This window comes from Panthera onca, chromosome D4 (assembly GCF_046562875.1).
Source record: "Panthera onca isolate mPanOnc1 chromosome D4, mPanOnc1 haplotype 2, whole genome shotgun sequence".
NCBI classification, from domain to species: domain Eukaryota; kingdom Metazoa; phylum Chordata; class Mammalia; order Carnivora; family Felidae; genus Panthera; species Panthera onca.
The window spans coordinates 93348365-93375987 of record NC_138351.1 but is presented as its reverse complement, the minus strand read 5'-3'; the positions used below and the strand labels follow the sequence as shown (position 1 = coordinate 93375987).

Genomic DNA, 27623 nt, shown 5'->3' with positions numbered 1-27623 from the left:
GACCACAGGGACTACAGGCCGCTTCCGAAGCGAGCAACAAAAGCCTGCCAAGGAGCACAACTCGGGAGAGAGAGACCGCTGGTCCCGGATTCTACCGTCCGCGAGCCTGACCGTACCTGGTAATAGAGGGAGGCCGTGCCAGGATCCGGCGGGTATGGCGAGGGGTACTGCGACTGGTAGCCATCGTACAGGGGTCTGTAATAGTAGTAAGCTGCCAAGTCCGAGGGAGGCGGCTGCAGCCACTGCTGGTCCGACCGCGCGGCTGCCTGGCTGGAGCTGGTGGACACGACGGACGCGCTGGAGGACCGAGGCGGCCGAGGCAGCAGCTGCTGACCCGTGTCAGCTGGAGCGGGACTTGCCGGTGGCGGGACCGAGTCTTGGGACTGCCCCTGCACCGGCGGACTTCCGGGGTTCGATGGTTCTGAACATGTTGCTTTGGGCCCTTGCTGGGGGGCCGGCGACGGCTCCTGCTGGGCTCTCCCTAGGCCACATGGGTCCCGAGCGTCTTTTGTCACCTGCTGGTAGAAACGGTCTGGGTTCTGTGCCCCTGGCCCAGGTTGTCTAGGCTGACTGGTGACGGTTTGCGGACAAGCTGGGCTGTCAGAACGGGACGGGCCGTACATCCTTAGAGAATTTTCCAAAGTCCTGTTCAGCGTGAAGTCTAGGGCTCCAGAAGTTTCTTCCCGATTACCGGAGGGATCCGCTTTACTACCAGCAGGGACCGAGGTAGCGTTTGCAGGCGGCACCAACATCACGCCTGCGCTTCCAGCAGGGCTACCAGCCAGCTCGGGAAGAACGTTCTCTGCATTATGAACCTTTTGGCCTTCTGGAAGCAAGTTCTTTGGAACCGGATGAGGTGGCGGCTGAACCAGCAAATTAGCAGGTTGAGTACAAACGGTCTCCGAAGTGCCAGGAACTTGTGGAAAGCTACCTTGCGGGAGACTCTTGGGCAGAGGCGAGCGGGTGACAGAGGTGGCCGCGATCCCAGACGCAGGAGTGCTTTCTCCGGAGTCCCCCCCGATAGTCCGGCTGCTTGCTGTCGGTTTATCCCCCACCAAAGCATCTCTCCAGGGCAGACTCTTCTCGTTAGGACTCGATAAGGACACAGAAAAATTAATGGGCTGAGCCAAATTATAGCTTTGATCAGGCTGGGCAATCAAGACTGGCTGATTCTGCAAAGACTCAGTGGGCGGTGAGGATAACAGGCTGGCATAGCCCGAGCTCGCCTGCGAGGGAAGGGCCTCCTCTTCTCCCATCTTGGGAGGGTTCTCGAGGTTCTCGGAAGCTCCGACGCCATCCCTGCTCTGCAGAGGGAGGCCGGGGCCTGGCGGCCGGGGCTGCTGACCGGACACTCCCTCGTCAGGAGGCTGAATCACTTCAGAGGGCTGAGGCCTCACGGGCGCGTGCAGTGCCGGGGCGGCCGGGGCCAGGAGCACGCTGCCCCCGAAATCCGGGAGCTCGTTCTGTGCCCACAAGGTCGTCACTGGGCTCTCGCACTTCACAGCTCCCTGGGCCCTGGCCAAGGGCCTCTTCTCAGCTGCCAGAAGCACGGTCTCCGAGGGCGGCCCCCCAGCGTGCCCAAGCCCCTGCTCGGCCTCCACGGGTACGGTAAAGGGCAGAGAACCGGCCCGGAGTGCGAACAGGGTCTCCATGTTGTCCGGGGGCTGCTCCAAGTTGCCGGGGCACGCGTCAGGCGGTGCGGCAGCTGGCCGGTGCGGCTTCTGGTGGGGTCCGGCCCCCCTCACCTCGCCCACCACCTTGGCCCGATCGGCCTCAACTGGTTTCACTCCAACTAAGTGGGACTTCACCGGTTCAAAAGAACTATTCGCGCTTGTCTGGAATATTCCAGTGGGTTTTGGGGGGCTTGGGGTTGAGGGCTGGGACAGGCTGCTGCGGTGATTCTGGCTCACGGTGGTCTCGTTTGTCTCGCCTCCTACGGGAGAAGAATCGATTTGCTTAAAAAAGCTCCCCGAAGACTCATCTTCAGGTTTTCCAACTTCTTGCTGAATGAAAGTGCCCCCCAGGTCTCGAGGCCTGGCCGCACCTGAAAGATTCCCGTGGCTCTTGCTGCTGTAACTGGACGACACGCTGTCGGATCGCACGGGGTGTGGCACTGAATCCGGGGCCTCGAGATTTGGGCCCCCGCCTCCAGCGTGGCCCCCAACACCGAGCCTGGGGCCGTATCTGAGCTGATCGCCGGGGGCGGGAGGGTCCAAACTTAGGGGCTCACTTGGCAAAACTTCCTGATTCTGAATGAACTCTAAGTCCTCCACGTTCTCGTACTGTGGGCTGCTGGCGTGAGCCCCTGCGCCTGCTGGGCCGCCCCACACAGTGACGGCAGCGCTTGCCGTGGCCGGTCTATCAGGCTGGGCGCCTGCAGACTGAGAGAAATAAGGCTGCGGGTGGCCTCCCTGCTGCGTGGCCTCGTTGCTGGAACCTCTGGGAAAGGCGTGGTAAACGCCACCCGCTCCCACACGTGCGGGAGCATGACCAAGTCCCGGGCCGGGGGAGGAGCCATCCAAGTCAGACGGACCAGCGAAGCTTGTGTTTTCAGATGAGAGGTTCTCCTCGTTTTCCGTCTCTCCGCCGTGGAAGAACATGGAGAGAGCTCCCGAGTCCACTTCCGGCAGGACCCGGCTGGTCTCGGCCCCCGGGGGGTAGTGCAAATGGCTTTCTGGGCTGTTTCCCTGAGCGAGGGGATTCACAAGAGCGAGGTCTGGCAACTGCTCTTTATTCACTCCTGGATTTGGCCTGAGCTCCTGGCTCGCCCGTGGATTCCCAGCTCTAGAATTTTGCCTGAACGCGTTGTCAGGATCGAAGTTATTTGCTGACTGGTTACCACTCTGCAGGTAGGCCGGCTCATTGCTTCCGTCAGCGGCCAAGGGTCCTGGCAAAGACACCAGTGGGTTGAGCTGCTCGTGGCCGGGACCGTGATATGGGCTGGACGGAGTGGGGAAGAGGAAAACGCCGGAGATGTGGGGCACCGGGCGCTGAACAGGTCCTTCTGGGCGGGGCCAATAATGTTGACCTGAGGGCTGTGGGCCTCCCTGCCCCGGCCCCCACTGCCCTGGCATTTGCTGACGAGGCTGAGGGAAGAGAGGGGACGGCGCCACAGCACTGTCGTGCGGGTTCTGCCGACTCAGGGGTCTCTCGGGCCCAAGCACGTTCGAGTGCGGATGGCCCCCGTGGGGACTGTCGGCACCCGCTCCTGGAATGTGAGGACGTGGCAGAGTCTGAACTTCGGGTTCCGAGCTGGGAGCAAGCTCGGCACTCCTGTGCAACTCTGACTCCGGCGGCGCCGAAGGTGGCAACGCGCTGGCAAACAGACCGGCGTCCGCTGTGGCCTGCAACACAGGTCCTTGCGAGGTATCCCCAGCATTCGCGTGAGGCACAGGCAGACCAGGGTGTTGAAGGATCGCTGGCGGGGCCGGGCCCTGCAGAATGGGCGCGCTGCTTTTGGACGAACCGCCCGACGATGTAGTTTGTAGCGCTTGTCTACTAAAAGCAAACGGATCCGTTACCGGCTGCAACGGGCAAGCTATCGGGGTCACCGGTGCGTTATTATTTGCCTGTCTCCTGTAAGATCTGTTGGACCAGAACATGCTCTGAGGAGTCCCGGCCGGAGGTGGCCCGACCACGCCTGATGGGGCTGCCTGAGGCGGCGGCTGCATGACCGATCTGTTGCACGACTAGGAGCTGCCCACAGAAAGCAGGATATAGGTTTTCTTCAACCTGAACTGGAAAAGAAAAAGAAGAAATTAGCCTAAAATCCATGTATTCAAACTCCCAGTTGCAATCAGGAGAACGAAGAAAACAGAGAAAGGCTGGAAACAACTCGAGAGTCTGTGTCCTCGGTCCCGAGACGCGTCGCTCCTACCCCCACGCCCACCCAGAACTGCATCCCGGGTGGGGGGCTGCGGCCGGCCGGGGCAGCTGAGCGCACAGACAAGAACACGGCCGGACACAGAAGCAAACGCTGGCTGTGCCCTGAGCTCACTGGCTGACTTCAGACGAGTCACTGCCTTCTCTGGGGTTCAGTTTCACAGCCCAGCTGAGCACCCACACGGCACGCCTGATGCCTCCGTGATGCCCTCACCAAGTGCGCAGCGATGAACGGAGCGCAACCTAACTGCCCGTCTGATTGACTACCCGGTACCCGGACACCTTCCCGTAAATCATCACCGGGTCCTGAAAGGGCCAACCCCTGTATCAAGATGGCACATCATACTTTTCGCGCAGGCTAATGTTACATCTTGAAATGAAAATGGAAGTTTAAGATGCGCGCTTCCGTTTTAACGAAAAAGCGTTGTAAAGTACAGAGCGATACAAGCCGCAGGCAGAATCTGAAATATACAAACATGCCCTTTATGCCACCGTGCAGAATGTCTCATTTCCCGCGCTGTGCCTGGTTGACACCGTGAGCGGAACAAGCCGCCTCGGACCACGAGGGCTATCAAGAAGTGAGTCCGGAACGAAAGCCCCAATTAAACGTGAAGCAGCTTTAAAACTGACCAACTGACTCGACTCAGAAATTTTCAACCAGAGTGCCAACAAACCTTTCACAGAAAACACAACCGTCTTTACAGTGTGTTTTGTTGCGAGAACTAGCGGTGGTTTCCGCTTTTTAAGAAAATACGTTAAATGTAACCTTGAACGGTTAACCGGTACTTTTAAGACACAAACCCAGGTACCGTCTCTTTGCTGTCTTTCTCTATGCACAAGTCCTCCCCCCTAGTGCCACCTTCACAAACAAACAGATGACGTGTAACCGATCACGGAGGAAAGTAAACACCAGAGGGAGAAGTGGCAGGGCTCCAGGGCTTAACCCACACATTTCTGCAGGTGCACGACACTTTTGCTCCTGGCAATCTTTCTCAGAGTCGATAAAAGGGGACATTTGTGAATGTACCTGAAGTAAAGCTACTTACGGTGAAGGCTCCTACCCCTCTCTGGAAACGAGTCCTATGGATCTATTAGCTCACTACCATTACGGCTCGCCCACGTCCGTCCTAGGCCAACAGGGAAGGCCTTTGGACTGACGAGCACTCTGAAACTCACTTAAATTCGACGGACTGTATCAGGCACAGCACTGGAGGCTTCGTTTGGTTCTAAGCTGTCATTTTAGAACAAAGAATGTGTACAGCTCAGCTTTACAAGGACTGATCGTACAACCAGCCCGGCCTCTTCCTCTTATCTGTGGGACAGAGGTGCCCAGCACATCTTCCGAAACACGACTTCCTCCTTGTAAGGCTCCTCAACCTTAGGAGGACCTCAACCGCTCTAAGCAGTGGTAAAAGAGAAACACCAAACAGCAGAGGCCCAGAGCATCACACCGCAGAGGCGTGGCTGTGAGGGCAGGGCCGGGAGTCCAACTGAACGGCCCCACGCACACCACTTCTCTTCCTGCGACCCAGACTCTTTGTCTGTGAAGGGAGAGAATCTAAGGTTCCTTCTCAGCTGCATCTTACAAAATCCTACTCACAGTGGGTTCTGGGATGCCCTAACCCCTGCTGCTGTTCAATACAGAAATGTCATCCAAACGCGGACAGCGTATATACTTAAACGTTCTCCTTCAAGAAACTTCCCCGACTCCTGAACTCAGAACCGTTTCATAGCAAACACTACCCCTTTCCTATAAAACGGGATCTCCCCCACCCCCCACCCCCCACCCACAATTGACAGCTTTTAAACAATAAGGCAGCTGCGTGTGAAACGATCCTGAACACGAACATGACCCTCTTGGGTCTTCTCTACTCACCAACAGCAACGCCGCCTATCACTTCTCTGCTGGCCCCAGGCAACTTACTTCCAGCCAGTAAGTCATTCGGTACCGAGTCATCTAACTCTAAGAAGACACCGGCTGTCTTTCTTAAAAACGCATTACTCACAAACCCAGCCCTTCGTCAGACCACCCTGTGTCTACGAGAGATACTGAAGCACAACCGTCTCCGATCTTCGATCCAATTCCTGGCTAAGGAACTGAGATGCTCAGAGCACCTCCGGGGCTGCCGCCGCAAACTGAGGCTGGGCCAACAGGAGCGCCAGGGAGCACCGGAGACTCTACCCTTTGCCCACAATGTCGCTCTCGGAGGCTGTGAGCGTCACGTCGCTGTCAGACTGTGGGGCGCTTGACCTAGAGACACCACAAGCTCCAGCTTTTCCAAGTACAGCCCCAAACACGTTTAGATGTTAACCAACGCGAAGGGGGAGTCTAAACGCTGCTAAAAATGGCAAAGATCCCAAAGGACGCACTGACGTTCAGGGAAGAATCACTGCAACGCGCACGCTACCCCAAAGAAGGCGGTCAGCACGGCGTTGAGACTCACGGCTGTTTGGGCCGCACGAATCACAGGAACAAGTAAGCATTCTCCTGCCTCTGGCCTCACCTTTGACCTCTGTTAAGATACCAGCCACCGGAATCCGAAGAAGAGGCACGGGGCGGGGGGCTGGGGGGGACCTGCAGGGACACTGGTTGTGCTGAAACTCGCCCAACTATGGCTCCGGAGCGACCGCGTGTGACTCAGTGTGCTTCCTGCCCTCGCTGCCCTCGCCGCCCTCCCCGGTTGACGTCGTCTGTGTTGAACACACAGCCTTAAGCGGCTCGTGCCCCACCTCCAACCACTCAGAAGCTCTTAGGTGAACCTGCAAACACCGATTTCAAATGGCAGTGACGCGACCAGACGCTCCACACCATACTTTCGCCCCCCGACCGGTACTAACTTCATTACACGTTCCCGTAACCCTTCACGCGACACACGAGGGCCCGACCTCCACTGCAGCGTCTCGGTCCCTTTGCCACGAAATGCAAATCTGTCCCATCACCGGCCCGGCTCGGGGAGAAATCTCCCAGCCGCTGAGGACAAAACAGCTTAAGAACCTTCGAAGCAAAGGACACGCAAAACTGTTACAAGAAATTTCCTACATGTTCGTACTCCTTGAGAAGTTGCAGGTCTGGTCCATCTTCACCACTCCAACACAACCCTCCCTCCGTCGAGGCCACCAGGGCGAAGACAAGTGTCAACACAGCGGGGCCGGACAGGCACTTGCCACAGAGCCGGCCATACCTGCGGGGTCCACGTCAGTCGGCCGAGGCGGCCGACAAAGGTGCAGAAGGCGGCAGGAGGGTCGCTCGCTCGGCCGCCCCTGCCCCGCCCCGGCCCCGCAGGTCCTCCTGCTCGCCCCCCCCGGGGCCCCTGCCCGACCCCTGGCGGCACCCGGAGACGCGAAGTCCGCTCAGGGCTGGGCCCGGCCCGGCCACTTCCCTCCGCCCGACCCCGGCCCTCACCGGCGCGCCACAGGGCGGCCGAGGCCCACCCCGGCTCGTGCCCCGCCCCTCCGCGACCCCTGGGCCAACCCCTCAAGAGCCGCCGGCGGAAGCCGGCCGGGCTGCGGCGACAAGCGAAGACACGACAGCCGCAGCAGCCATCTTGGCACATCCGGCTCCGGCCGCCGCGCCGCCGACGTGTCCGACCGCTACGTCAGTGCGCGCCACGCCTGCCGACCACGCCCACCGGCCCCGCCCACCGCAGCTGCTCCCGTGACGCGGCGCCCGGCACGTTAGCCCGGCCTCCCTCCGGCGTTTCGTCCTTCGCGGGCCATCTATTCGTCCGCCCCGTTGGCCCGCCCCTCGCCTGCGACCAATCTTTCACCGTTCATCCCTTCGTCCCGCCCCCCCCCCCCCCCCCCCCGCCCTGCCCCTCGCGTCCCCGTCATTCACCGCCCATCCCTTCGTCCCGCCCCCTCGGCCTCGCACCTCAGCCCCGCCCCCTGCGACCCGCCCTTCGCCCACCTGCTGGGCCGGGTGCGCGGGGCACTGCTCCGAGACGTCACCCTGATTATGCCAGCTCTTTCTCCCAGTCTTTTCTCGTCTTAGGGTGTGAGAAGAGTAAGGGTTCTTCAGTCATACCCAAGTGAAGAACCAGTCCTGAACGACCGAGGCCAGCAGGAGCACCCACCGAGAACGGCTACTCGGCAGCGCCGAGAACCCGAGCGGCGCCCTGGCGCAGGCGCGACCCTCCCATTTGGCCGTTGGACTTCCTCCAAGGCGAGACGGGCGGAAGACGGCTGCGCATGCGCCGGCCTCCGCGGCGGGCTACGCGTGCGCACCTCGCGGCGACTCGCCAGTTGCCTGGTTACGGCCACTCGCGGCTCGGGGTTCCAGTTCTGCCCGCGAAGTTCGTTTCCGTCCGCGCCCGGCGCTCGGAAAGCTGTGCCCGTCTGCCCCGCGCGGAGCCCCGGGAGGGTCCGCAGGCGCCCTTCGAGGCCCCCTGCCTGCTCGGCCCCCTGCTTGCTCGGCCCCCGGCTGCAGCCACGCCGCCCCGCGGCTCGCGCGCCGTCCGCTCCTGCTCCTCTTCCTGCCCCGCCCTGCCCCCATGGAGGCCTGGCTCCCTCGGCGCCCGGTCTGGTCCCCGACACCGCGTGGACGGAGACCAGGACTCCGTTCTGTGTTCCGCAGCCGTTGAGCGGGCGTTTGCGTTGGAGCGCCTCCCCCAGGCAGCGAGTGTCAGGCCGGGCTGCCCTGCTAGCCCCCTGCTCCGCCCGGAGGATGGCACCATCAGAGCCCTCCCACGGTGGATCTTAGGGATGAGGGGGTGCTGCCGTTTGTATCCTCATTTCCCCAGTGAGAATGGAGAGGTTCGGTAGGCGAGGAAGCAGCCACCCAGACCCCGGCCCGCTCACCCGCACACCTGCCTGGCAGGGAGAGGGAAAAGTAGCAGCCTGCCCCCGCTCACCCCAGCTTCTTCCAGAGGGCAGGAAGGGTGGCAGGTGTGCCCACACGCTTGCATCCGCCGGTGGTCGAGCTCCCAGCGGCTGCTGCTGCCAGTGCAGCAGCGGCTGAGGCCTGGCCGGGGTGGGAGGACTCCCTGGTCACCCGTGCGACTCAGAAGCCTGAGAAGAAGGAAGGAGCGCGGTTCAGCTCTTTGTTTGCTGTGACGTTGGCAGGGAGCAGCCACGCTGTCAGGGCCCCAGCGGGTGCGGGGAGAGTTTTAGTCCCTCTGACGTGGCCACTCTGCTAAGCTAACATTTGCCTTGCAGAAATGGAGATCCTAACCTATGTCAACACAGAGAATAGGTGCTGAGGCTCCCTGGATCCACCCCACTGCCCCTGACCCACTTCCTGCAGTCACTTTGTCCCAACAAACCACTCCACAGAGACATGGCACTGTCACCCCCCCCGCCCCCCCCCCCCCCCCCCCCCCCCGCCATGGGCACGCAGAGGCAAAGGCGCTGGGGTCTGTCCCCTCCCCCTCCTGCTAAGCCTCTTGAGTGGAGGCCTTCTGGTTCTTGGCCATGTGGGGCCCGGTGTGGAGGAGAAGGCTCTGGGCCCACCATCGGTCGTGGAGGCTGGGGCTCTGTGTCACAGGCCCTCGGCCTCAAGGCCCAGCCTGCTACCTGATGCTGTGTGCCTTCTGTCAGCTTCCTTGACCTCCCTGACCATCACGTCCTCGGCAACCTGGAGTCCAGGCGGGGGAGCACCTACACAACTTGGGGGCCAAAAGGAAATGCTGTTGATGCTTATACCAGAGCAACAGGCACGGACCGCACTGTCCGGGGTATAGGGTGATTCTGGCTGCAGAACGGGCAGGGGCCCGAGCCGTGGGGGGCGCCCTGCCATGACAGCTGTTGCTGTTTCTGAGGAAGCGTCCCTCCCTTTGCCTGCAGTGTCACTCATTCACTCCTTCCTCCTTATCCCCCCAGGCTCCCAGAGGCTGGATACACATGCCACCACCTCCCTGAAGCCCCCCATGGGGGCTGGCGTCAGCTGCTCTTTCCAGAGGGCAAGATTGTTAGTTCCTCATCATGACCGGAGCTGTAGTCACGCGACCCCGAGCACACAGGACACAGGGCTGCAGGCTTGCCAGGACGATGGGCAGAGCCTATGCCAGAGAACCCGGCTGTCCTTTCCATCATTGCAGCACCCTGTCACACTGCGTTTTCAGGATCACGAGAGTCAGCCTCTCCCAGGAGCCTGCGTTGTCCAGGGAGGACTGGCACCGAGCGCCCAGAGGGGGCTGAGCTGAGCTGAGCTGGGACCTAAGTGCCTATGAGAGGCCAGATGCCAACAAGGTAAAATAGCCCACTGGCAGCTCTTCATCACGTGTTGAAACGATAATATTTTGGATATAGTGAGTTAAGTGTACTGTTAAAACTTATTTAATCTGTTTCCCTCTTTAACATAGCTAGTCGGAACTTTAAAATTGCGTCTGTACCTGGCATATTTCCACCGGACAGCACTGGTCTAGACAGTGAGCACATTGTGAGAGGGGATCAGGGGCTCCCCCCGCCCCCCCCCCCGCCGCTGCCCATGCATGCCCACCCTGGAGCTGGAGCTTCCTAGATCGTGGAGCTGACACCCAGCCACTTAGGTGATTGTGGAAGGAGCCCTTGGTGGAGGGTAGCCACAGTGTCCCTATAGACAAAGGCTGGTGGTCCAGGGCCGTAAGCCTCTGCCCCTCCCTCCTCCAGGGCATAAAGTAGCTGTAGTAGGGTGTGGTTTGTAAGTGGACGTTTGTAAGACGCTCCTGCTCCACACCAGGGGCTCTGCTCAGCCCCCGACTCTAGCCCTCAGTCCTGGGCACCGAGGCTGGGGGCTTGGCAGGGGGCCTGCTTGACTCTGCCTGGAGATAGGAAGGGGCTGCCTCCGTGAGACCGGTCTGGCTGAGTGGTCCAGGCCGAAAGCACGTGAGGGCCTTGGAAGTGGAAAGAGCTGGCAGACAGGACTTCGGAAGAGGCAGCCATGCAGCTGAGGGGGTCTGCGTGGAGAGGAAGGGGACATCAGTTCCTTCAGGAGACAGCGGATCTGGGGGCGGAGATAGCTGGTGTTTGAGCGTGTTCTGTGGCACCTTGTGCGTGTAAGTCGGCCGGCGGGGTGTGGCCAGGCCTGGTACGAGGAGAGGGCGGCGGCTCCGGGAGGGTGCAGCTGGGGTACAAAGCCAGACCCGTTAGATCCTCCCAGACTCCCGGGAGGCCTTGCAAGAGAAAATCCACATCCAGGCTGAGCTTGATGAATGTCCCCACCCTCAGCGTCGTCATTAGCACGAGCATGGCACTGTCTCATCCCTTGTCTCCCAAGTGTCTGCAGACGTGCCTGGCACCCAGCAGGCCTCAGAGGTCTTTTGTTCTCTTTATCGCTGAGCCAAGTACTAAACATATAAGGTGACACTATAAGTCACAGGAGGGTCGTAGAAAGCACCAGAAGGGCACGGATTCCACACCAGTCGGGCCACAGAGGATCAGAGCCACGGGACTAAGTGAGCAGTATTCTGTTAGCTGCAGCAGGGCTCTGGAAACACCCGAGAGACCTCTCTCACAAAACTACGCACTCGTCGGCCGAGCCCCTACCGCGTGCCCCGCACTGCTAGGAGCTGGGAGTGTGGCCACGGACCGGCAGGCCAGGCCTCCGCTCTTAGGGGGCACAGACCCTGGACAGCTGCAAACGTGCGCCCGGGGCTGGGGGGCACCGCGAGAGCACCTGGCAAGGCCTGGATCCCACCTGCTGCTGACACGGTAGGGCTAGGGATGGAGGAAAAGAGCACTTGTGGCTGAGGCAAACAGAAGCTTCTGTAGCGGCAAGGGGCAGAAACCTCGAAGTGGGAGATGGGGGGGGGGGGGGGCTGCCAGCTGCGCATTGCCTGGGGCTCTTCGGGCCCTGCACGGGATCTCCGGAAGCGCGGAAGCTCTCAGGGACTTCCCAGCAAGAATGCCATCGTCCACTTAGCTTCCCCTGCCCTGGCTCTGGCAAGGGGCCAACGAGAGTCAGGAGCCCAGGAGACAGCCTTGGGCCCCTGGGGGAGCAGTGAGGCTGCCGGGCCGGACCGGTGGGGAGAGCTGAATGTCGGGTGACTCCCAAGGGCAGGACCCGGTTCTCTCGCTGCCAGCTGCGTCTGCACCCCTCCCTGCCGCCCTGCACAGCACCAGCTCTCCTCACATCAGACAAAGGATCAAATCAGACAGGAAGGCGAGAGTCCTGAGCATTGGTGGCGATTACGGGGATGGACTTGGAGGCCTGGGGGAAGACAGGAGGGTGGAGCGTGGAAGAGGCCCGAAATGCCCATTGCCGAGTGCAGGCTGGCTGCGGCCGGTCCTGAGCAGCCGCGTTCCTGCCCAAGAAGTGATGCGGCCGAGCGACGTGGGCTCTGTGGGCCCTCCCAGGCCACAAATGGTTAGGAGAACGTGGACCGGGAGAATCAGAGCCAGACCCTGGCTCAGAGAGGTGACACCTGGGGAAATCACCTGCCTCTTTGGACCTCAGCTTTCTCATCTGTAAAATGGGATAGCGCAGTGGCGGGATGACTGGGCGGCATGTGCATTGCAGACATCACTGGTGGAAATCCCCATGGGGGCCACCTGCTTGCCACGGCGGGCACTGGCAGGATGCTGCCAGCAGGGGGAGGCAGAGAGCCGCCTTCCAGTCCTAGGGTTTCCGGGTGCTGGCATCTGGGACACGCCAGGCTCCTGTAGCATCCGGCCTGGGTGCAGCAGGATGAAAGGTTTTGGCTCCGCACATCGCCCCTAGACTGCGGCCCTCTCCAGGGGCTTCTTCATCTCTGACTCCCCCTGCCCCACCCACCCCCCCAGGACTGGGGTTGGTCTCCCGAGCACAGCAGGTGTTCCGTAAATCCTTCACGAGTCGAATTTAATGGGACAACAGAAAACGTGTATTTTTCGAGCTTTGCGCTCAGTGATCTAATCCGCAGCTACAGGGGCCAGAAGGCGTTGTTTTCCATCAAGAACGCCCGTATTCCACACCGTCCTGTCCCCACGAGGGGCGCTGGTACCTGGTGAGGGCCTTGGCCAGGTTTGCACCGTCCGCTTTCCATTGTCCAGACAAGGAAATAAGGTAGAGAATAAGTAACTTAAGGTTACATGCTTTCCTAGGGCTCAGTTTTGTTTTTTTTTTTAATTTTCTTTTTTTTTTTTAACGTTTATTTATTTTTGAGACAGAGAGAGACAGAGCATGAACGGGGGAGGGGCAGAGAGAGGGGGAGACACCGAATCCGGAAGCAGGCTTCAGGCTCCGAGCTGTCACCACAGAGCCCGACGCGGGGCTTGAACTCACAGACCGCGAGATCGTGACCTGAGCCGAAGTCGGACGCTTAACCGACCGAGCCACCCAGGCGCCCCAGGGCTCAGTTTTTAAAAGGGAGAAACGCGAGACCAGGAGGGTCACGGCCCTCAGTGTCGGAGACCCATGGAGCTTCTGCTGGTGCGTCACAGGCTCTGGTGCAGGAACGAGCCCGAGTCCAGTACCGTGTGAACGTGGCAAATCCAACCCGAGACGCTTCACGCTCAGCCCCTGTCGCATTTGCCCTGCAGACCTCTGGGCGGGGCTGCTGCCCGGTTTGGGGGAGACCAGCTTCAGAGTTTGTCACCACAGCGGCCATGCCGTCCCTGCGTCCTGACTACCCGCGGCCTCTGGGGTCGGCTCTGAGCAGCTCCCACTTTTCCCCTGGGGACCCTGAGGCTCAGAGGAGCCAAGTCACCCGCCTCGGGTCAACAGCACCTGCGAGGAAGGTGAAAACAAGGTGACACAAACCGGGGCGGGGGGCACAGCCAGGTGTGTGAAGTGCTGGGGGAGCAGCATTTCCAGCCTGAGCTCGACGGGCGCTGTGCCCTCGGCCCTCAGGGTGTGTCCGTCCGGGAGCCACCGTGCACGTTTGCCCTCATCGAGGCCCACGGTACACACGAGCATCCAGAGTCCAAACGAGCCCTGACCCAGGGCTCCCCGAACGCATCGACCCCCACCGAGTGCTTGGGGACGCAGCGCTTCTGGTCTCCGTCTGCCCGGGCACCCAGCCCGACGGCATTGCTCAAGCTCCCGCTTGAAGCACTTTGTCATCGTGCCGGGGCCCCCGGCTGCGGGACACTCCCCTCCAAGAGCGGCCGCAGGAAGCTCTCCAGCGCCTGTCTGGGTCCACGGCGCCGTCCCCTCCCGCAGGGCTCCTGGGTGTGGATTCTGGATGGGACCGGCCCACGGAAGACTGGGCCGCAGTGAGACCAGGGCGGCACCAGCTGGAAGATCGGCTCCCCCACCGAGCCCAGTCTCTGGCGGCCGCCGTGCTCCGGAAGCGTGGCCCAGTGGCCCAGTGAGTGGCTGGGTGTCGCCCTACCCTGCCAGTCTCATCTGTGGGCGCCGCTGCGGTCCTCTCTTTGCTCTGGCCAGAGGGGTGCGGAGCCACATTTGGGGCTCACCCCGGAACGGTGTGAAGCAAGACCCCAAGCCAGTGATGTGCCTCGGGTTTCCCCGGTGCCCACGGGTGCCCGCGTGGTCTAAATCTGTGCCTTCCAGTGTGGCAGGGTGCAGCCACGTGCAGCAGCTGAACACGTGGCCGGTCCACACTGAGGAGCACTGATAGCCCAAAACACACACTGGATTTCAAAGACCTAGTTCGAGAGAGGGAGAGAGAGAGAGAGGAAAATAATGTAAAATATCTCATTAACTGTGCGTCAATCACATGTTGAGATGACAATTGGTTGGACGTATTGGATTATTAGGATGTATTAGTAAACTTCATTTGTTTATTTTCACTTTAACGTGGCTGCGAAAATATTTGAATTGCATGTGGAAGGTGCAACTCTGAATCATCCTTGAGACCCCGGAAAAGTGCTCCCCGCCCCCGCTCTCAAACAGGCAGTCGTGAAGGAGAACCACCCTTGAGGAAGCGTCAGGAGGGCAGGTAGGGCAGCCCCCGTGGCGGGTTCATGTGTTTGGGATGCTGAAAAGTGCAAGCCTCGGATCCCTGGGGAGTGACACCCTGAGGAGGCACAGGGACCCAGGGCAGACGCCCCCGCTGGCTGATGGCTACTGCTGGCGTTTGTGGCCCCCGGGACACACATTCGGGCCCTGAGAGGTATGACCTGGGACCCTGTATTGCCTGCTAGGGCTGCCGTAGCGGAGCCCCGCAGACTGAGTGGCTTCGCGGAAATGAACTCCCCCATAGTTCTAGAGGCTGGATGCCTGAGATCCAGGTGCGGGCCGGGCTGGTCCTCTTGAGGTTCTCCCTCCTGGGCTCGCAGCCGGCCTTCTCCTCCTGTGTCCTCACCTGCTGGTCCCCATGGGCGTGTCTGTGTCCTGATCTCATAAGGTCACCCGTCAGATCGGATTAGAGTGCGCTCTAACAAGCCCGTTTTACCTTAATTACCTCTGTGAGGACCACGTCTCTAAATACAGCCACATCCCGAGGTCCCGGGAGCTGCGGTTTCAACATAGAAATTGTGGGGGGTGGGGACACGCTACTGAGCCATAACAGATCTAAGTCAGGGCCTGTGCCCCCCCTGGGGGGGGCCTGTGGTGTCCAGGTGGGCGTCCTTCTGACGGTAGGGACTGGCGGATCAGGCCGGCTCAGGTTGTACGGCCAGGAATGAGGACCACGGGGTGGAGGGAGGGCCCGTTGGCGGTGGGGGCTCTGGAGCCAGGAGAGCGGGAGCGGGTTTGAGCCCCAGGGAGAAAATGGGTGGGAATCTCAGCCGGCGCTTTGGAGTCGGGGGGGTGGGGACGAGTCCCTGAGGAGGGGGATGCAGGGCGGGCGGGGGACATGACAGAGCAGCCTGTGGTGGGGGACGAGCCTCCCCCAGGACCTTGTCTGCTGCCCCACGCCCAGCGTGAGCTCCAGCAGGGTGAGGCTCGAGGGGGCACCACCGTGCTCCTCTGCGGGCCTCCTTCACGCTGCCAGGAGCTCCAGGGTCTTTGAGGAGCAGAGAGATCCCCCAGAGACCAGCGGGACCCCCCCCGAGGCCCATCCTGCCACGCCAGTGGGCCCCACAACCTGAACAAACTTCTTGGAAGTTCAAAGGCAGCTAGGCCTTCCTTTCTGCTAAACAAGTAACTGAGGTACAACGGAAAAGGAAATGTTGTTGGAGCGAACAGCTCAGTGACATTTAGCTGTGCGCCCAGCACCCCTGTCTGCTCGCACCTCTCCTGCCCCAGTGACGGTCCCTGCCCTCCCGCCCCGGCCCTGGGGCCATGCTGTGCCCTCCCACCGTCTCAGGGCTCACCTGCTCTGACCACTGCCCACAGATGAAGGCCCACACCGTGTGGCCTGCGTGTCAGGCTTGTTTTACTCAGCGTCATGTTTTTGAGGTTTGGCCACGCTGTGGGGCGTCTCAGGGCTTCACGGGGTTTTAGGGCTACATCGTATCCCACTGGATAGAATTAGTCTGGGTCCTCGAGAGAAACGGAACCAATGGGGTGCATATATGTATAAAGAGGTTTATGGTGGGGAGCTGGCTCACAAGATTATCCCCAGATCTGTGGTCAGCACGCTGGAGCCCGGGAGGGTCTATGCTCGGGTTCCAGCCTGAGTCTGAAGGCCTGAGAACCAGGAGAGGAGCCGGTTACCCTCTAGTCTGAGAGTCAGCAGGCTTGAGACCCAAGGAGAAGGGATGTCTCAGTCCAAGCGCAAAGGCAAGAAAGGACCCATGTTCCCCGTCAAGCGTGAAGCCGGAGGCCTTCCCTCTCACTGAAACTTTTTGTTCCATTCGGCTGTCAACTGATTGGACGAGGCCCACCCACACTGGGGACGGCTCTGCTTTATTCCATCCACTGATTCGAATGTTAATCTCGTCCAGAAACCCTCTCGCGTTGGGCCAAATGGCCCAGCCAAGGTGACACGTGACATGAACCATCACAGTGTCATCTATATTTTGTTCATCCGCGCATCAGCTGACCGGCGTTTGGGCTGCTCCCACCTCTCGGCGGCTGTGAGCAGTGCTGCTGGGAACACGTTCATGTCTGGACTTGTTTGGCCAACTTTAATTTCTTTCGCGTGTACACCTAGGAGTGGCATCTCCGGGTGCTGGGAGTTCTTTGGGCACATTTCAGGCTGGGTCTGCTTCCTTCGCACACAGAAGTTGGGTCGCTTCCCGTAGTCCTTTCCCCGGGACCTCTCGTCCCATCTGGGTGGGGGGCTGGAATGAAGCATCCGGAGTCGGCGAGGAAATCTGCGGGTGACGCTTGTACTGCGGTAGGCCGGGCCCGCGGGGGCGGGTGACACTTTGAGGCAGGAGGAGCCCAGCAGACGTTCCCTTTGTTAATCTGGCTCCAGTCCACCAGCTGGGGTGGGGCCGGTGGAGATAGCAGCATAGGTGGGAGGGCAGGGGAGGGGGCCCGTGTGTGGGGGCCCGGCCGGGGCCAGTCTGACATCCCTGTTCAGCAGGGCTCCCTCGGCTTCATGGAAGCTTCCCCACTCCCTGTGTCACCGCCGTGGTGTCCCTGCTCAGGCACTTCGGCGGTGGCTCCCTTTGCCCTCCTGCTGGGCCCTGGGCCCCTCCCTGTGCACCTGCTGTGTGTAGTGGGCTTCCTGGGTCCAAGTGGTGCCCTGCCCCCTAACTGAGGCAGAAGGGACCGCCTCCATCCTGGTGCCCCAGCAGCCGCGTCACCCCAGGTTTGGGAGTCCCCTGAGATGGGCTGCTCGTGCCCTTGCTCACTCGTGTCCCCGGCTCCCTGCACAGGGCCTGGACCAGACACGTGCAGAGACAGCTGCTGAACTTCTGAAGACGGCGTAGTCCCAGCACCCCAAGGGCCAGGGCTGGGCGGTCTTCGTCCCTGGCCGTCTGAGGGGGCAGAACTGCCGCCTCCCTCCGAGTAGGCCGGCCCCGCCCTCTGCTCCCCATCCCCAAGAAAGCGAGCCGATGCCACAACCAGGTTTGGCAAAATCCGGATGACCGTCGGCATTCCTTTTATTGCAAATCGGTTAACAAAAAAAGATGAAAGAAAAAAATACATCCTTTTCATCACCTACAGTTTTGCACGTAGATCACTTTTTTAAAAAGTTTCCTTTTGCTGTAAACTACACTCTATTTTTTCCCAAACCCCGCAAGAATCAACATCCTAGGGCGAGTCTGGTCATGCCCACTAGGGACGCACAACACTGCCCCCGGGGAGGCCGGAGGGGCTGCCTGGAGGAGGCCGACGCCCGCCGGGCAAGGCGGGCAGCGGGGTGCCCTCCCCAGGTTTGCTCTCATGAGCTACGGGCCTGGCAGCCGCGGGTCAGGTGGCAAGGCCCGGGTCGTGAGCCCAGCCACGCTCTGACGTCCCTGTCAGCACGACCCCGGACACCCTGGACAGACTTGTTCATTCAGATTTTTTAAACAAAATCCACCTTTAAAAATGTATTTACAGACATTTAGTTTGCCACAGGCTTATACTTGATATCGCAAGTGTCTGCTCCTTCCCTGGGCACGTGCTCCCCCCCCCACCCCCAGACCGGGGGTGGGGGTGGCCCTCAGGCAGGATCGCCCCCCCCCCCCCCCCCCCCCCGCCCTTGCCGAGGGCACCGCCTCAGCCGCACACACCAGGCCGTGGGATGATCTGTCTCTGGGAACTGAGGCCGGACACAGCCATGTTTCTCCAAAGTCTTGAGAGACTGTTCTGGGGTCTCGTCAATCTGGGGCCGTGAGGGGTCTGACCCCGCGAGCTGGGTCTGGGCCCCAGGTGCTGCTAGTCCGTTTCCACTTGTCCTGGAAGAAAGTGTCCACGCTGAGCTGCTGGGGTGGCCCGGGCAGTGTCTTTCCCCAGAAAAGGGTGGGATTCCTCCACGTGGCATCCAAGACGGGTACCCCACAGCTTACACAAAGCTTAAGTATCAAGGCCAGGGGCAGAAGAGCTTCTAGAAGGAACAGGAACTCACAAGACCAATGAACAGCTATGTAATACTGAACCCGAAACAAAGATTCACGATCGGTACCATGAAATGTGCTCTTGGTGCCCCCCAAGGACACATCTTTAAAAGCATGTTTTCAAAGCGATCATTACAAAAAAACCCCACCGAAACATAGAAACCACAATTTACATTTTACAACATTCCTATTTTAAATGCAACTTAATCCACACGCCAAAGGTGTGGGGGTTTTGCCTGTTGTTTGCCTCGAGATGCAGCTTCTCACACAAGGCAGGGGACCTGGGCAGGTGGGAGGGGGCTGGGCGCAGGGCGGGGGCATCCGGGGCCACGGCGGCAGGCCCACACCCCCTTCTGGACAATGCTGGTTCAAACCTCCCTTGTCCAGCATCCTTTTTTTTTGGGTTTTGAAGAAGAAAACAAAAAGTCAATAAATAAGTGGCATTTATAAATCCTGAATCTTTGTTTGTATTTTACAAATACGTAACAATGTCATAAGTAGGAAATTCAAGACTGAGACCTAGTTTATTTTCTCGGAACAGACAAAACTTGTTACCTGGAGACATAGAAAACATTACGTATAAATAAAAAGGCAGTGTTTCCTCGTAAAATAAAAGTACATAAATAAATACTAAAAAAAAAAAAAATTAAAATCCTCATCCTTTTATTTTGTATAAAAACACGATTCTTAAGAAAAAGCCCCTTTGGTCAGTCCCGGTGTCTGCCGAGCGCACGCAGGCGCCCCAGCGGGGCTTGGGAAAGGAAGCACGGGGTCCCGCTGGGGCGCCGGCTGTTTACTTGAGCGCCTCTGGAATGTGGGCGATGTGGGACTGCGTGCTGGTGGGCGGGCTGGAGATGCCCTCGGACCAGTCAGAGACGTGGGAATGCGGTGACGAGCTGGACCACTGGTCGGGGGACTCGGGGGACGGGGTGAGGAAGGGGTGCTCAGGCACCTGCAGCTGGTGGCTGGGGGTGTTGTCCGCGGGCGAGGAGGAGTAGCTATGCTGCGAGGGCGGGGTCAGGAACTGCGCGGTGGTCATGGGCGGGGCCAGCGTGGCGGGCAGGGCCTGGCTGTCCTGCGGCAGGATGGTGTGCACGGCCAGGCCGCCGGGGCCCAGCGGCTGCACGTCTGCCTGGCTCGGCTCCCCGCCCAGGAAGCTCCGGCCCACGTGGCCACCGGCGGCCGAGGCCACGCCGAGGTGTGGCTGGGGCGGCTGGGGCTGCAGGTTGGGCGGCTGCATCTGTAAGTTCTGCTGCGGCGGCTGGGTCTGCACCAGGTGAGGCTGGCCGGCCAGGCGCGTGCCGGGCAGGGCCTGGTAGCTCATCATCTGGGACAGGGCGGCCGTGGACAGGCCGGCGTGCAGCGGGCCCATCATGCTGTGCTGGAGGGCCGGGGCCTGCGTGCTCAGGGTGCCCGGCGCCACGTTCCCTCGCAGCGGGTTGTACTGGTTGGGCACCAGGCCGTTCTGCAGCCGGGACAGCCACTCGCACTGGCCGTTCAAGCCCGCGGCCCCACCCACGGTGAAATTCACGCCGCCGCCAGTGCCCAGGACCGTGCTGGTGCTGGAGGCCGCGGGCAGGTGGGAGAGCCTCGGGGGTCCCGCCTCGAAGGCCAGCCGGCCGCCCCCGCCCAGCCCTGCCATCTCGGGCTTGGCGGCCACGCTCAGGTGGCCGACGCCCAGGTGGGCGTCAGGCATGCCGGGCAGGTGGTTGAGGGGCACGGCCGGGGACTGCTGGAACGGAGAAGGCAGGAGCGGCGGCGAGGCCACGTCCGACAGGTAGCCGTGCGGCGACTCGAGGGAGTCCACGGGCGACAGCACGCTCGAGCTGTCCAGCAGGCAGCCCTTGCCGTCCTGGGGCTTCTTCCTGCGTGCCTTGAGGTCTTTGGCCTCCTTGCCGCCGCAGGCCAGGCCCTTGGTGCTGGGCTTGCGGGCCTTCTTGCCCTGCACGGCGGGCTTGAGGTTGCCCAGGTAGCTGCCGGGGGAGCAGAGCGGCGGGGACAGCGTGGGCGCGCCACCCAGGGCCGTGCCGTGCAGCTGGGGGCTGCGCGCCAGGCTGTACTCGTCCAACAGCCGCACGATGTCGTGATGCATGCGCTCCTGGGCGATGTCACGGGGCAGGCGGTCCATGTGGTCCGTGATGTCCCGGTTGGCGAAGTGGTCCAGCAGCACCTTGGCGGTCTCGTAGCTGCCCTCCCGAGCGGCCAGGAACAGGGGCGTCTCCTCCTGGGAACGGGCAAAGGGGAGGTGGGGGGGTCGCCAGAGGACCCACCGCGGGAGACGGGAGGCTCACGTCGACCCTATCCCTTAACCACACCGTGACGTGGCCTCGTGATGTCTTAAAGAGGAAATAGCCCTAAATACGTCTTCTGAGACCTGCTCCCAGGCAGCCCGTCGGGTTCTAGATTCTGAATCGCCAGGACTTTACCTTTGGGAGGGGCACAGACACCACTGGAAATCTACACCTGTGGCCTCTCTCTCCTCCAGAACGCCGTAGCCACAAACAGTGCAGCAATTTCAGGGACCTGGGGATCCCTGAGGGGCGTCCTTGGGCACCCCGGGGTGGGTTCCCCATCCACACAGTCCCCAAGTGACCCTGACGTCTCGGCTCCTTCCGAGTCTCGGTGTTCTCATCTATACGGTGGGCGTGCCACACGTCCCCGGTGAGGCTGTTGCGTGGCCTGACGGGGCCTCTCTGGCTCACACAAGGCTTTGGCCACGGCCCGATGCCCTTCCGGCGGCCGCTGCATCTCTGAGGCTCAGTGTCCCCAGTGGGAGGCGGCGACAAAGCCTGGCCCGCAGGGGACTCAGGGGTTCCCGGGTCCCAACGGCTGCTGTGTCCCCCAGGAAGGAAGGAGGGAGACCCAGGTCGGGTCAGGGAGATGTGGACAGGGCTCGGCCGCCAAGGAGCTGGGGAGCAAAGCGTTTCCCTCGCTTCGGGGACAGACCACAGCAGTGACGGGCGAGTTCCGTGTGCAGGCAAGTGGCCGCTCACGCTTAACCGGGGGCCTCACCATGTGCCACGCCCCCGCACCACCAGCGACAGGGCTCTACGTGCACCACCCGCCCGGTGACGGCCGGGGACAGAAAGTGCGGCGCAGGTCGTGGGGACACGGGACAGCTGCGGTCGCACCCTTTACTGAGCTGAGACGCACGCGCCCGCCCGGGAGGTGTCGGCGAACGTGGTCAACGAGGGAAAAGAGCTGGTGCCACCCACGCACGAGCTCGGGGGCCCTCACCGGGACGGCCCACGTCTGGAGTTTCTGCCCACGGCTCGGTGGTCCCGTGGCCAGAAAGGGGTGGCGCCGGGTGAAGGGACTCGCCAGCCTCGCCCGGGCCCCGTGCCGCCGGCCCGCGAGCCCACCTTGTTGTTTTGCATGTCCTTGTTGGCCCCGTTCTTCAGGAGCACGACAGCCGCCTCCACGTTGTTCACGGCGGCGGCCCAGTGCAGCGCGGACTTGCCTGTGTGCGGGGCAGAGAGGAGGTTGGGGCAGGGCAGGCGGCACGGGGCCCACCCACCGCGGGCTGGACCGCGCGGCCCGGCTCACCCAGGTCGTCCACGGCGTTGACGTCGGCATGCGAGTTGACGAGATCTTCCAGCATGCCCTCCACCGCCAGGCGGGCGGCCAGGATCAGCGGCGTCGTGCCATCGTGCATGCGCGCGTCCAGGTCCGTGGCTCGGTTCCGGATCAGGATCTACGCGACAGAGGAGGGGGCAGGCTTGGCAAACGGGAGTCGAGGGCCGCCGGCGACAAAGCCCCCTCTTGGACCAGCCCGGGCGGTGGGGGGGGGGGGGAGCAGGAAGGGCGGAGCTCCGCCGGCCACCGCTGGAGGATCCAGGGGCCGACGTGCTCATCTAATCCTGCCACCACCGCCCAGGACCCACAGGGGTGAAGTCCCCGCCCAGCCACAGCGGGCAGAACCACGTCTGAGTCGCGGACTCAGACCGCTGAGACCCGCCGTGTCCCTGCAGACACACAGAAGAGGGGCAGGCCCTGCCTCACGTGCCGCTGTGCCCGGGGCCACAGGCGAGAAGGACAGTCCCTGCCCACCGGTGGGTGAAAAGGGCTGGCCTCACGCCCACGAGATGCCCGTGGGAATTTACGTGTCTCTGTGCCACCAAGGCCGTGGGAGCAAACAGAGCCTGCTCCAGGGGGCTCGTTTCAATGCTCCTCTCCTCTCTCACTAGCCTCACTGCCTACATCTGCAGCAAGATAACGTGCTAAAAACTCACTAAATTACAGCTCTGTGATGACCCCCCCCCCCCCCCTGCTTATGCCCCACCTTGCCTGTCTGTTGAGGGCACGGCTGCTCGGAGCCTGTGGACGCGCGGCAGGGGAACCAGTTGGAGGCTTGCAAAAGGAGCCCGTGTGGGGATGTTCCCCAAAAACCCAGACGTCCAATTCCCCGGACCCACCCTTGCCCCGGGCTCCCAGCAGCAAGCCGCAGCCCCTAAACCCTTCTTTTCACCGCCGATGCCAGCTACGCCTCCAGCCAAGGCTGATCGGGAGGCAGGAGGCCGTGATGGGCCGCCACAGCGGGACCAGGAGGCAGTCTCGGGTGGGGGTGAGGAAGCGCTGCCACCTCCTGGCGGCCCGCCTGCCCCGCGAATGCGCGACTCAGAGCGCCCGTTCGGCACGAGCCCCGCCGAGGTTACACTTGGTATCGGGGCTCTGGGGCTCCGTGAGCCCGGTCGACAGCCCTGACCGGGAGGCAGAGGGGCTCGCGTGGCCGCAGCTGCCCACCTGGAAGACGCCCTGCGCGTCGGCAGACACGGCTGCGTGCAGCGGGGTGCGTCCCATGTTGTCCTGGATGTTGGCGTCGGCGCTGGCTTCCAGCAGGCGCTTGGCCGCGTCGGAGCGCGAGTAGCGGGCAGCCAGGTGCAGGGCGGTCTCGCCAGTGCGGTCCGTCTGGTTGTGCAGACTGGCGCCCTGATAGATGAAGTCGGAGATGACGGCGGGCGCGTCCTCCTCCTCCTCGCTGTTGCCCGTCTCCAGGCCCCCTCCGCTGCAGGAGGCGATCATGAGGGGCGTGAAGCCGTCTGTGTGAAGGCAGGGACAAGCGCTCCGTCAGGAAGGCCGGCCCCCGGCAGCGGCCCCAGGGCGGTGCTGCCGGTCCCGCGGGGCTGGGCACCCACGGCCATGCCGCCCGGAGCCACCACAATCAACCTGAGCTCCCCAAGGGGCAGAGCCAGGTTCGGCCGCCAACTGGCCGGAGGCAATGAGGACCCTGCAGCTTGGCCTCCTGACCCGCCCGGGACCTTCAGCAATAACCCACCCGAGAACAAGCGACGTAAGAGTCACGTGGTTGGGAAACCCACAGCTTGGCCGCTTCGAAACAAGAAATTAACCTGGCGGGCAGACAGCCACCCCCAGGACAGAGCCAGCTAAGGACACGGCGTCTCCTGGGACGTCTTGTCCCGCTCCAAGGAGAGAGCACACCTTGCCCCCGTGCTCGGCTTCCTGAATACTGACCCCAGACAGGCGGCTGGACAAGGGGGACCCCTAGAGCCTCCGGGGGGGGGGGGGCGGTGCGGGCGGCCGGCTGTGCACCTACCCGGCCCTCGGACGTTCACATCCATGCTGTCGGCGTCGGCCTCGCCCTGGGGTGGCGTGGGGGCCATGGCGGACACACGCAGGTCGGCAGCGTCCAGGTGCTGCTGGGTCCACTGCCGGTGATCTGCCTGGTCATCCAGGTCGGGGAGAACCACTGGCTCCTCGAACTGAGGAAGGGGTGAGCAGAGAGCCCTGTCATGGGGTGGGGTGGGTCCCGGGGCAGGGCTGGGGCCGCCCGGGGAGGCCCTGGAGCCCACCCGACTCACCCGGAACTTCTTGGCCTCCAGATCCTCGTCACCCCACTCGTGCTGGCTGTCGTCCATGAGAGCACCATCCGACGCGTTCTTCAGGGGCCTGGGGGCAAGGGGTCGGGAAAGCGACGCTGAGCGGGGCTCCTCCCCGAGGCCACGGCTCGGGTGGCCGCCCGACGCCCTCGGACCGCGCGAGGTGAGGCCCATGGGCGCGCAGGGGGCGGCTCCCGTCTCCCCCACGCCCCCCACGGGCCGCAGCGGCATCCACTAACTTGAGGCCCACGGAGTCCTCGCCGAGGGGCTCCCGCCGCTTCTTCTTGCTGGCCTCTGACACCTTGAAGCCCTCCGGGAACCAGAGCTGTCCATGCTGCCGCCGACGCTTGCGGGACAGCAGCACCCCGCAGCCCACAAAGAAGAGGAGCACGAAGGCGGCCACGGCCACGTACATGAAGTGCAGCTGCGGGGGCGGGGGCGGCTCCACGGTCTCACCTGCGGGCGCCGGGACATCAGGCGGCGGCTACGCGGCAGGCCGGCAGCCGGGGGGCAGCGGACTGGCTCCACAGCTGGGCGCCTCCTCACCCACCCTCCTCCAACCCGCCCCCCAAAATAAGGTCATTTTCTACGCGATTAATCAGAATTGCAAACTATCGCTAAATTCTCTCCTGCACCAGCCGACTATCTGGAGACGGCTTCTACTTTTTTCTCCTTTAAGGGAGGATTAGCCAACTTCAAATCACTGCACTCGCATGGAACTGTTAAGACAAAGGATTTAGGAGGATTTTCAAGATACAAACTTCAACACTTCACATGACACCGATCAATTCTTCTCTCTCTCTCTCTTTTTTAAAAAGCTGTAATGATTTTGAAATAATACCCAACAAAGAAAAATCAGGGGGATGAGAGGGGGGAGGAACGGGCTCCTACTTTCCGGCAGATGTGTCTGTCCGTCCCCCTGGGCCAGCCACACCGACAGCTGTCATTACGGGGAGGGAGGGCGCACCAGGCAGAAAATCCGAGAAAAAGTGGTTCCCTAGCTCTGGATGGCATGACACACACACACCCATAGGCGGCAAATGACACAAAGAACAAGAACGTTTTTGGAGCGGGGACTAGGAGACTTGACCCCTCCCCGGTAGGCTCTTCCTAGAAGCCAGCAAACTGTCCCCAAGGGAGCGCGGCTGGGGTGGGCCACTCACTCTGCACGGCCTCGATCTTGTAGGGGATGTTGAGGCTGCCCAGCGAGGCGAGGGCGCCCAGGAAGGCGGCCACGTCCGTGGCGCTCTGGAAGCATTGTGAGGACGACTGGACACACTGCCGGTTGTCAATCTCCAGGTAGACAATGGATCTGGGGGGACACGCAGGTCAGGGGGCTCAGACCGCAGGTTTATGCCCTGCCGCCGCCCAGTTTACCCCTCTGGCTCAGGCGTGGTCCCCATGCGGGGAGATGCTCCCAGAAAGGGAGGGCGGTCTGGGGTTGCAGGGAGCCAGGTCTGTACAGAATGACGTGGGGGGGTGGGGGTGGGGGTGGGGGGGGGTCAGTGTGCTCTGTGTCCAGCCCAGCAAACCCAGCCCACGGCAGGTGCTCCCCAGACACCCCTCAAAGCGCTCTCCCACCTGGCCCTGCCACCCTCCACTGTCCCCTTGGGAGCCACAAGCACCCTCTCCCCCATCTCAGAAGGACAGAGACCTCAGGGGTCTGGTTCCCATCTGGGAGCTGACCCCAGCGCTGGAACACCGGCTGGGCAGGGGGGAGGGGGGGGGGTCAGCAGCTCCGGCAGGAACGCCGCCGGCGCGGGGCCCTATCAGCCCTGGACTCGCGGGACCCTCGGTCTCCTTCACCCGCAGGCCGGGAGGCGGCGCCCTCCCCCGCACGCGCGCACTCACCCGCGGATGTCCATGGGGTCCAGCTCCCGGCGCCGGCGGCCGGCCCCGCCGCCCGGGAGCAGGGCGGCCTCCACCCGGTCGAGCAGGGCCCCGGGCGCGGCCCAGCCGTCCACGGCGCGCTTGATGGGGTGTTTGCGCAGCTCCTCCTCGCGGCCGTAGTAGGGGAAGACCATGGGCTGGCCGTGCGCGTCGCGCTTGAAGACCACGTTGGTGTGCAGCAGGCGGCTGAGCTCCCGCAGGAAGTGCAGGGAGTTGTTGCGCAGCTGCGCGGGCGGCGTCAGCACCACCAGCACCAGCGCGCCGGCCGCCAGCCGCTCGGGCACGTGCTCCGCGCAGTCCAGCCCGTCCCACTCGCACTCGGCGCTGTTGCAGCCCTGGTCGCAGTGCCCGTCACCGAAGTGGTCCTTGCAGTACTGGTCGTACAGGGGGCTGCAGGCGCAGGGGCGCTCAGGCGGCCGCCGCCGGGCCCCGCCCACGCGCCCCTGGCCCGGCCTCCCGCCGCCCCCCCCCCCCAAGTCCCGCCTGAACCCCGCCCCCCATTGGCCCCGCCCCCCGGCCTGAGTCCCGCCCACGCCCCAGGCCCCTCCCCCCGGGCGCCCCGCCCCCCCCCCCACGCTGCCTCACTTGCACTGGCCGTCCGCGCGCTGGCAGTCGAAGCCGTCGAACAGGCACCCGGCCGAGTTGCACTGGCTGTCGCAGCGGCCGTCGCTGAAGTACTTCCAGCACTGCAGCGACTGCGAGCAGTTCTGCCAGGGGTCGTTGAAGTTGAGGGAGCAGTCGCCGCCGTCCCAGCCGCACGCGTGGTTGTTGCAGCCCAGGCTGCACACCTTGTTGCCCGCCTCCTCGCGGCACTCGGGCAGCTCGCACGCCTCCTCGATCTGCGGCGGGGGGATGTCGACGCCCAGGCCGCCCCCGAAGCTGTAGTCCAGGATGTGGCACAGGAGCCCGTTGAACTTGGCGGGGCACAGGCAGCGGTAGAAGGGGCTCTCGGGCATCGGCTCGCAGCTGCCCTGGTTGTAGCAGGGGTTGCCGCCCACGCAGGGGCTGCCGGCCGGGAACTGGCACTCGGGGCCCGTGAAGGGGCCCAGGCACAGGCAGGTGGGGCTGCGCGGGCCCGAGATGCACGTGCCGCCGTTGAGGCAGCGCAGGCTCCCGCAGGCGCGCGCGTCGTTCTCGCACGTGGCGCCCTCGAAGCCCTGCGGGGACAGGCAGCCGCGGGCACGCGTCAGGGGGACCCCTGCCCGCCCAGCGATGCCGCTGCCTCTCCGCGCCCCCCCCTCGCCTGGGAGAGGGCCCACGACGACCCGTCCCGGGAGG

At 62.6% G+C, this 27623-nt stretch overlaps 3 protein-coding genes across 13 annotated transcripts in view; 1 reads left to right on the top strand and 2 right to left on the bottom strand.

The window, feature by feature from the left end:
• SEC16A (SEC16 homolog A, endoplasmic reticulum export factor) overlaps positions 1 to 8755 on the bottom strand; it is a 34124-nt gene extending 25369 nt beyond the window's left edge. For 4 of the 9 annotated variants that reach the window (XM_078436239.2, XM_078436246.2, XM_078436245.2 and 1 more), the window contains exons 1-2: positions 7355 to 7487; positions 117 to 3737 (exon numbers count right to left, since the gene is read on the bottom strand). In XM_078436239.2, the coding sequence (XP_078292365.2) occupies positions 117 to 3671 (3555 nt within the window). In that variant the 5' untranslated portion in view covers positions 3672 to 3737; positions 7355 to 7487. Of the gene's footprint in view, positions 1 to 116; positions 3738 to 7064; positions 7259 to 7285; positions 7488 to 7789; positions 7889 to 8732 lie in introns of those variants that run through there. The other 5 variants (XM_078436243.2, XM_078436242.2, XM_078436240.2 and 2 more) reach the window with 5 other exon arrangements.
• On the top strand, positions 7877 to 17763 carry LOC132675761 (uncharacterized). 3 transcript variants are annotated; one of them, XM_078436249.2, is made up of 4 exons: positions 7877 to 8639; positions 9418 to 9533; positions 9700 to 10068; positions 14571 to 17763. In XM_078436249.2, exons 1-3 carry the CDS (start codon positions 8071 to 8073, stop codon positions 10020 to 10022), a joined length of 1008 nt encoding a protein of 335 aa, XP_078292375.2. In that variant the 5' UTR covers positions 7877 to 8070; the 3' UTR covers positions 10023 to 10068; positions 14571 to 17763. The 3 variants fall into 3 exon arrangements, 2 of the variants coding, with proteins under 2 accessions (XP_078292375.2, XP_078292374.2); XR_013551615.2 differs by lacking the exon at positions 14571 to 17763 and having other exon boundaries at positions 9037 to 9533; positions 9700 to 14535; XM_078436248.2 differs by lacking the exon at positions 14571 to 17763 and having other exon boundaries at positions 9700 to 14535.
• The window catches only part of NOTCH1 (notch receptor 1), a 44393-nt gene continuing 34415 nt past the window's right edge, over positions 17646 to 27623 (bottom strand). Inside the window, exons 25-34 of the mRNA XM_078436238.2 lie at positions 26931 to 27502; positions 26307 to 26735; positions 25619 to 25767; positions 24695 to 24911; positions 24438 to 24525; positions 24173 to 24338; positions 23362 to 23657; positions 22165 to 22312; positions 21981 to 22078; positions 17646 to 20842 (exon numbers count right to left, since the gene is read on the bottom strand). Of these exons, the coding sequence (XP_078292364.1) occupies positions 19412 to 20842; positions 21981 to 22078; positions 22165 to 22312; positions 23362 to 23657; positions 24173 to 24338; positions 24438 to 24525; positions 24695 to 24911; positions 25619 to 25767; positions 26307 to 26735; positions 26931 to 27502 (3594 nt within the window). The 3' untranslated portion in view covers positions 17646 to 19411. The remainder of the gene's footprint in view (positions 20843 to 21980; positions 22079 to 22164; positions 22313 to 23361; positions 23658 to 24172; positions 24339 to 24437; positions 24526 to 24694; positions 24912 to 25618; positions 25768 to 26306; positions 26736 to 26930; positions 27503 to 27623) is intronic.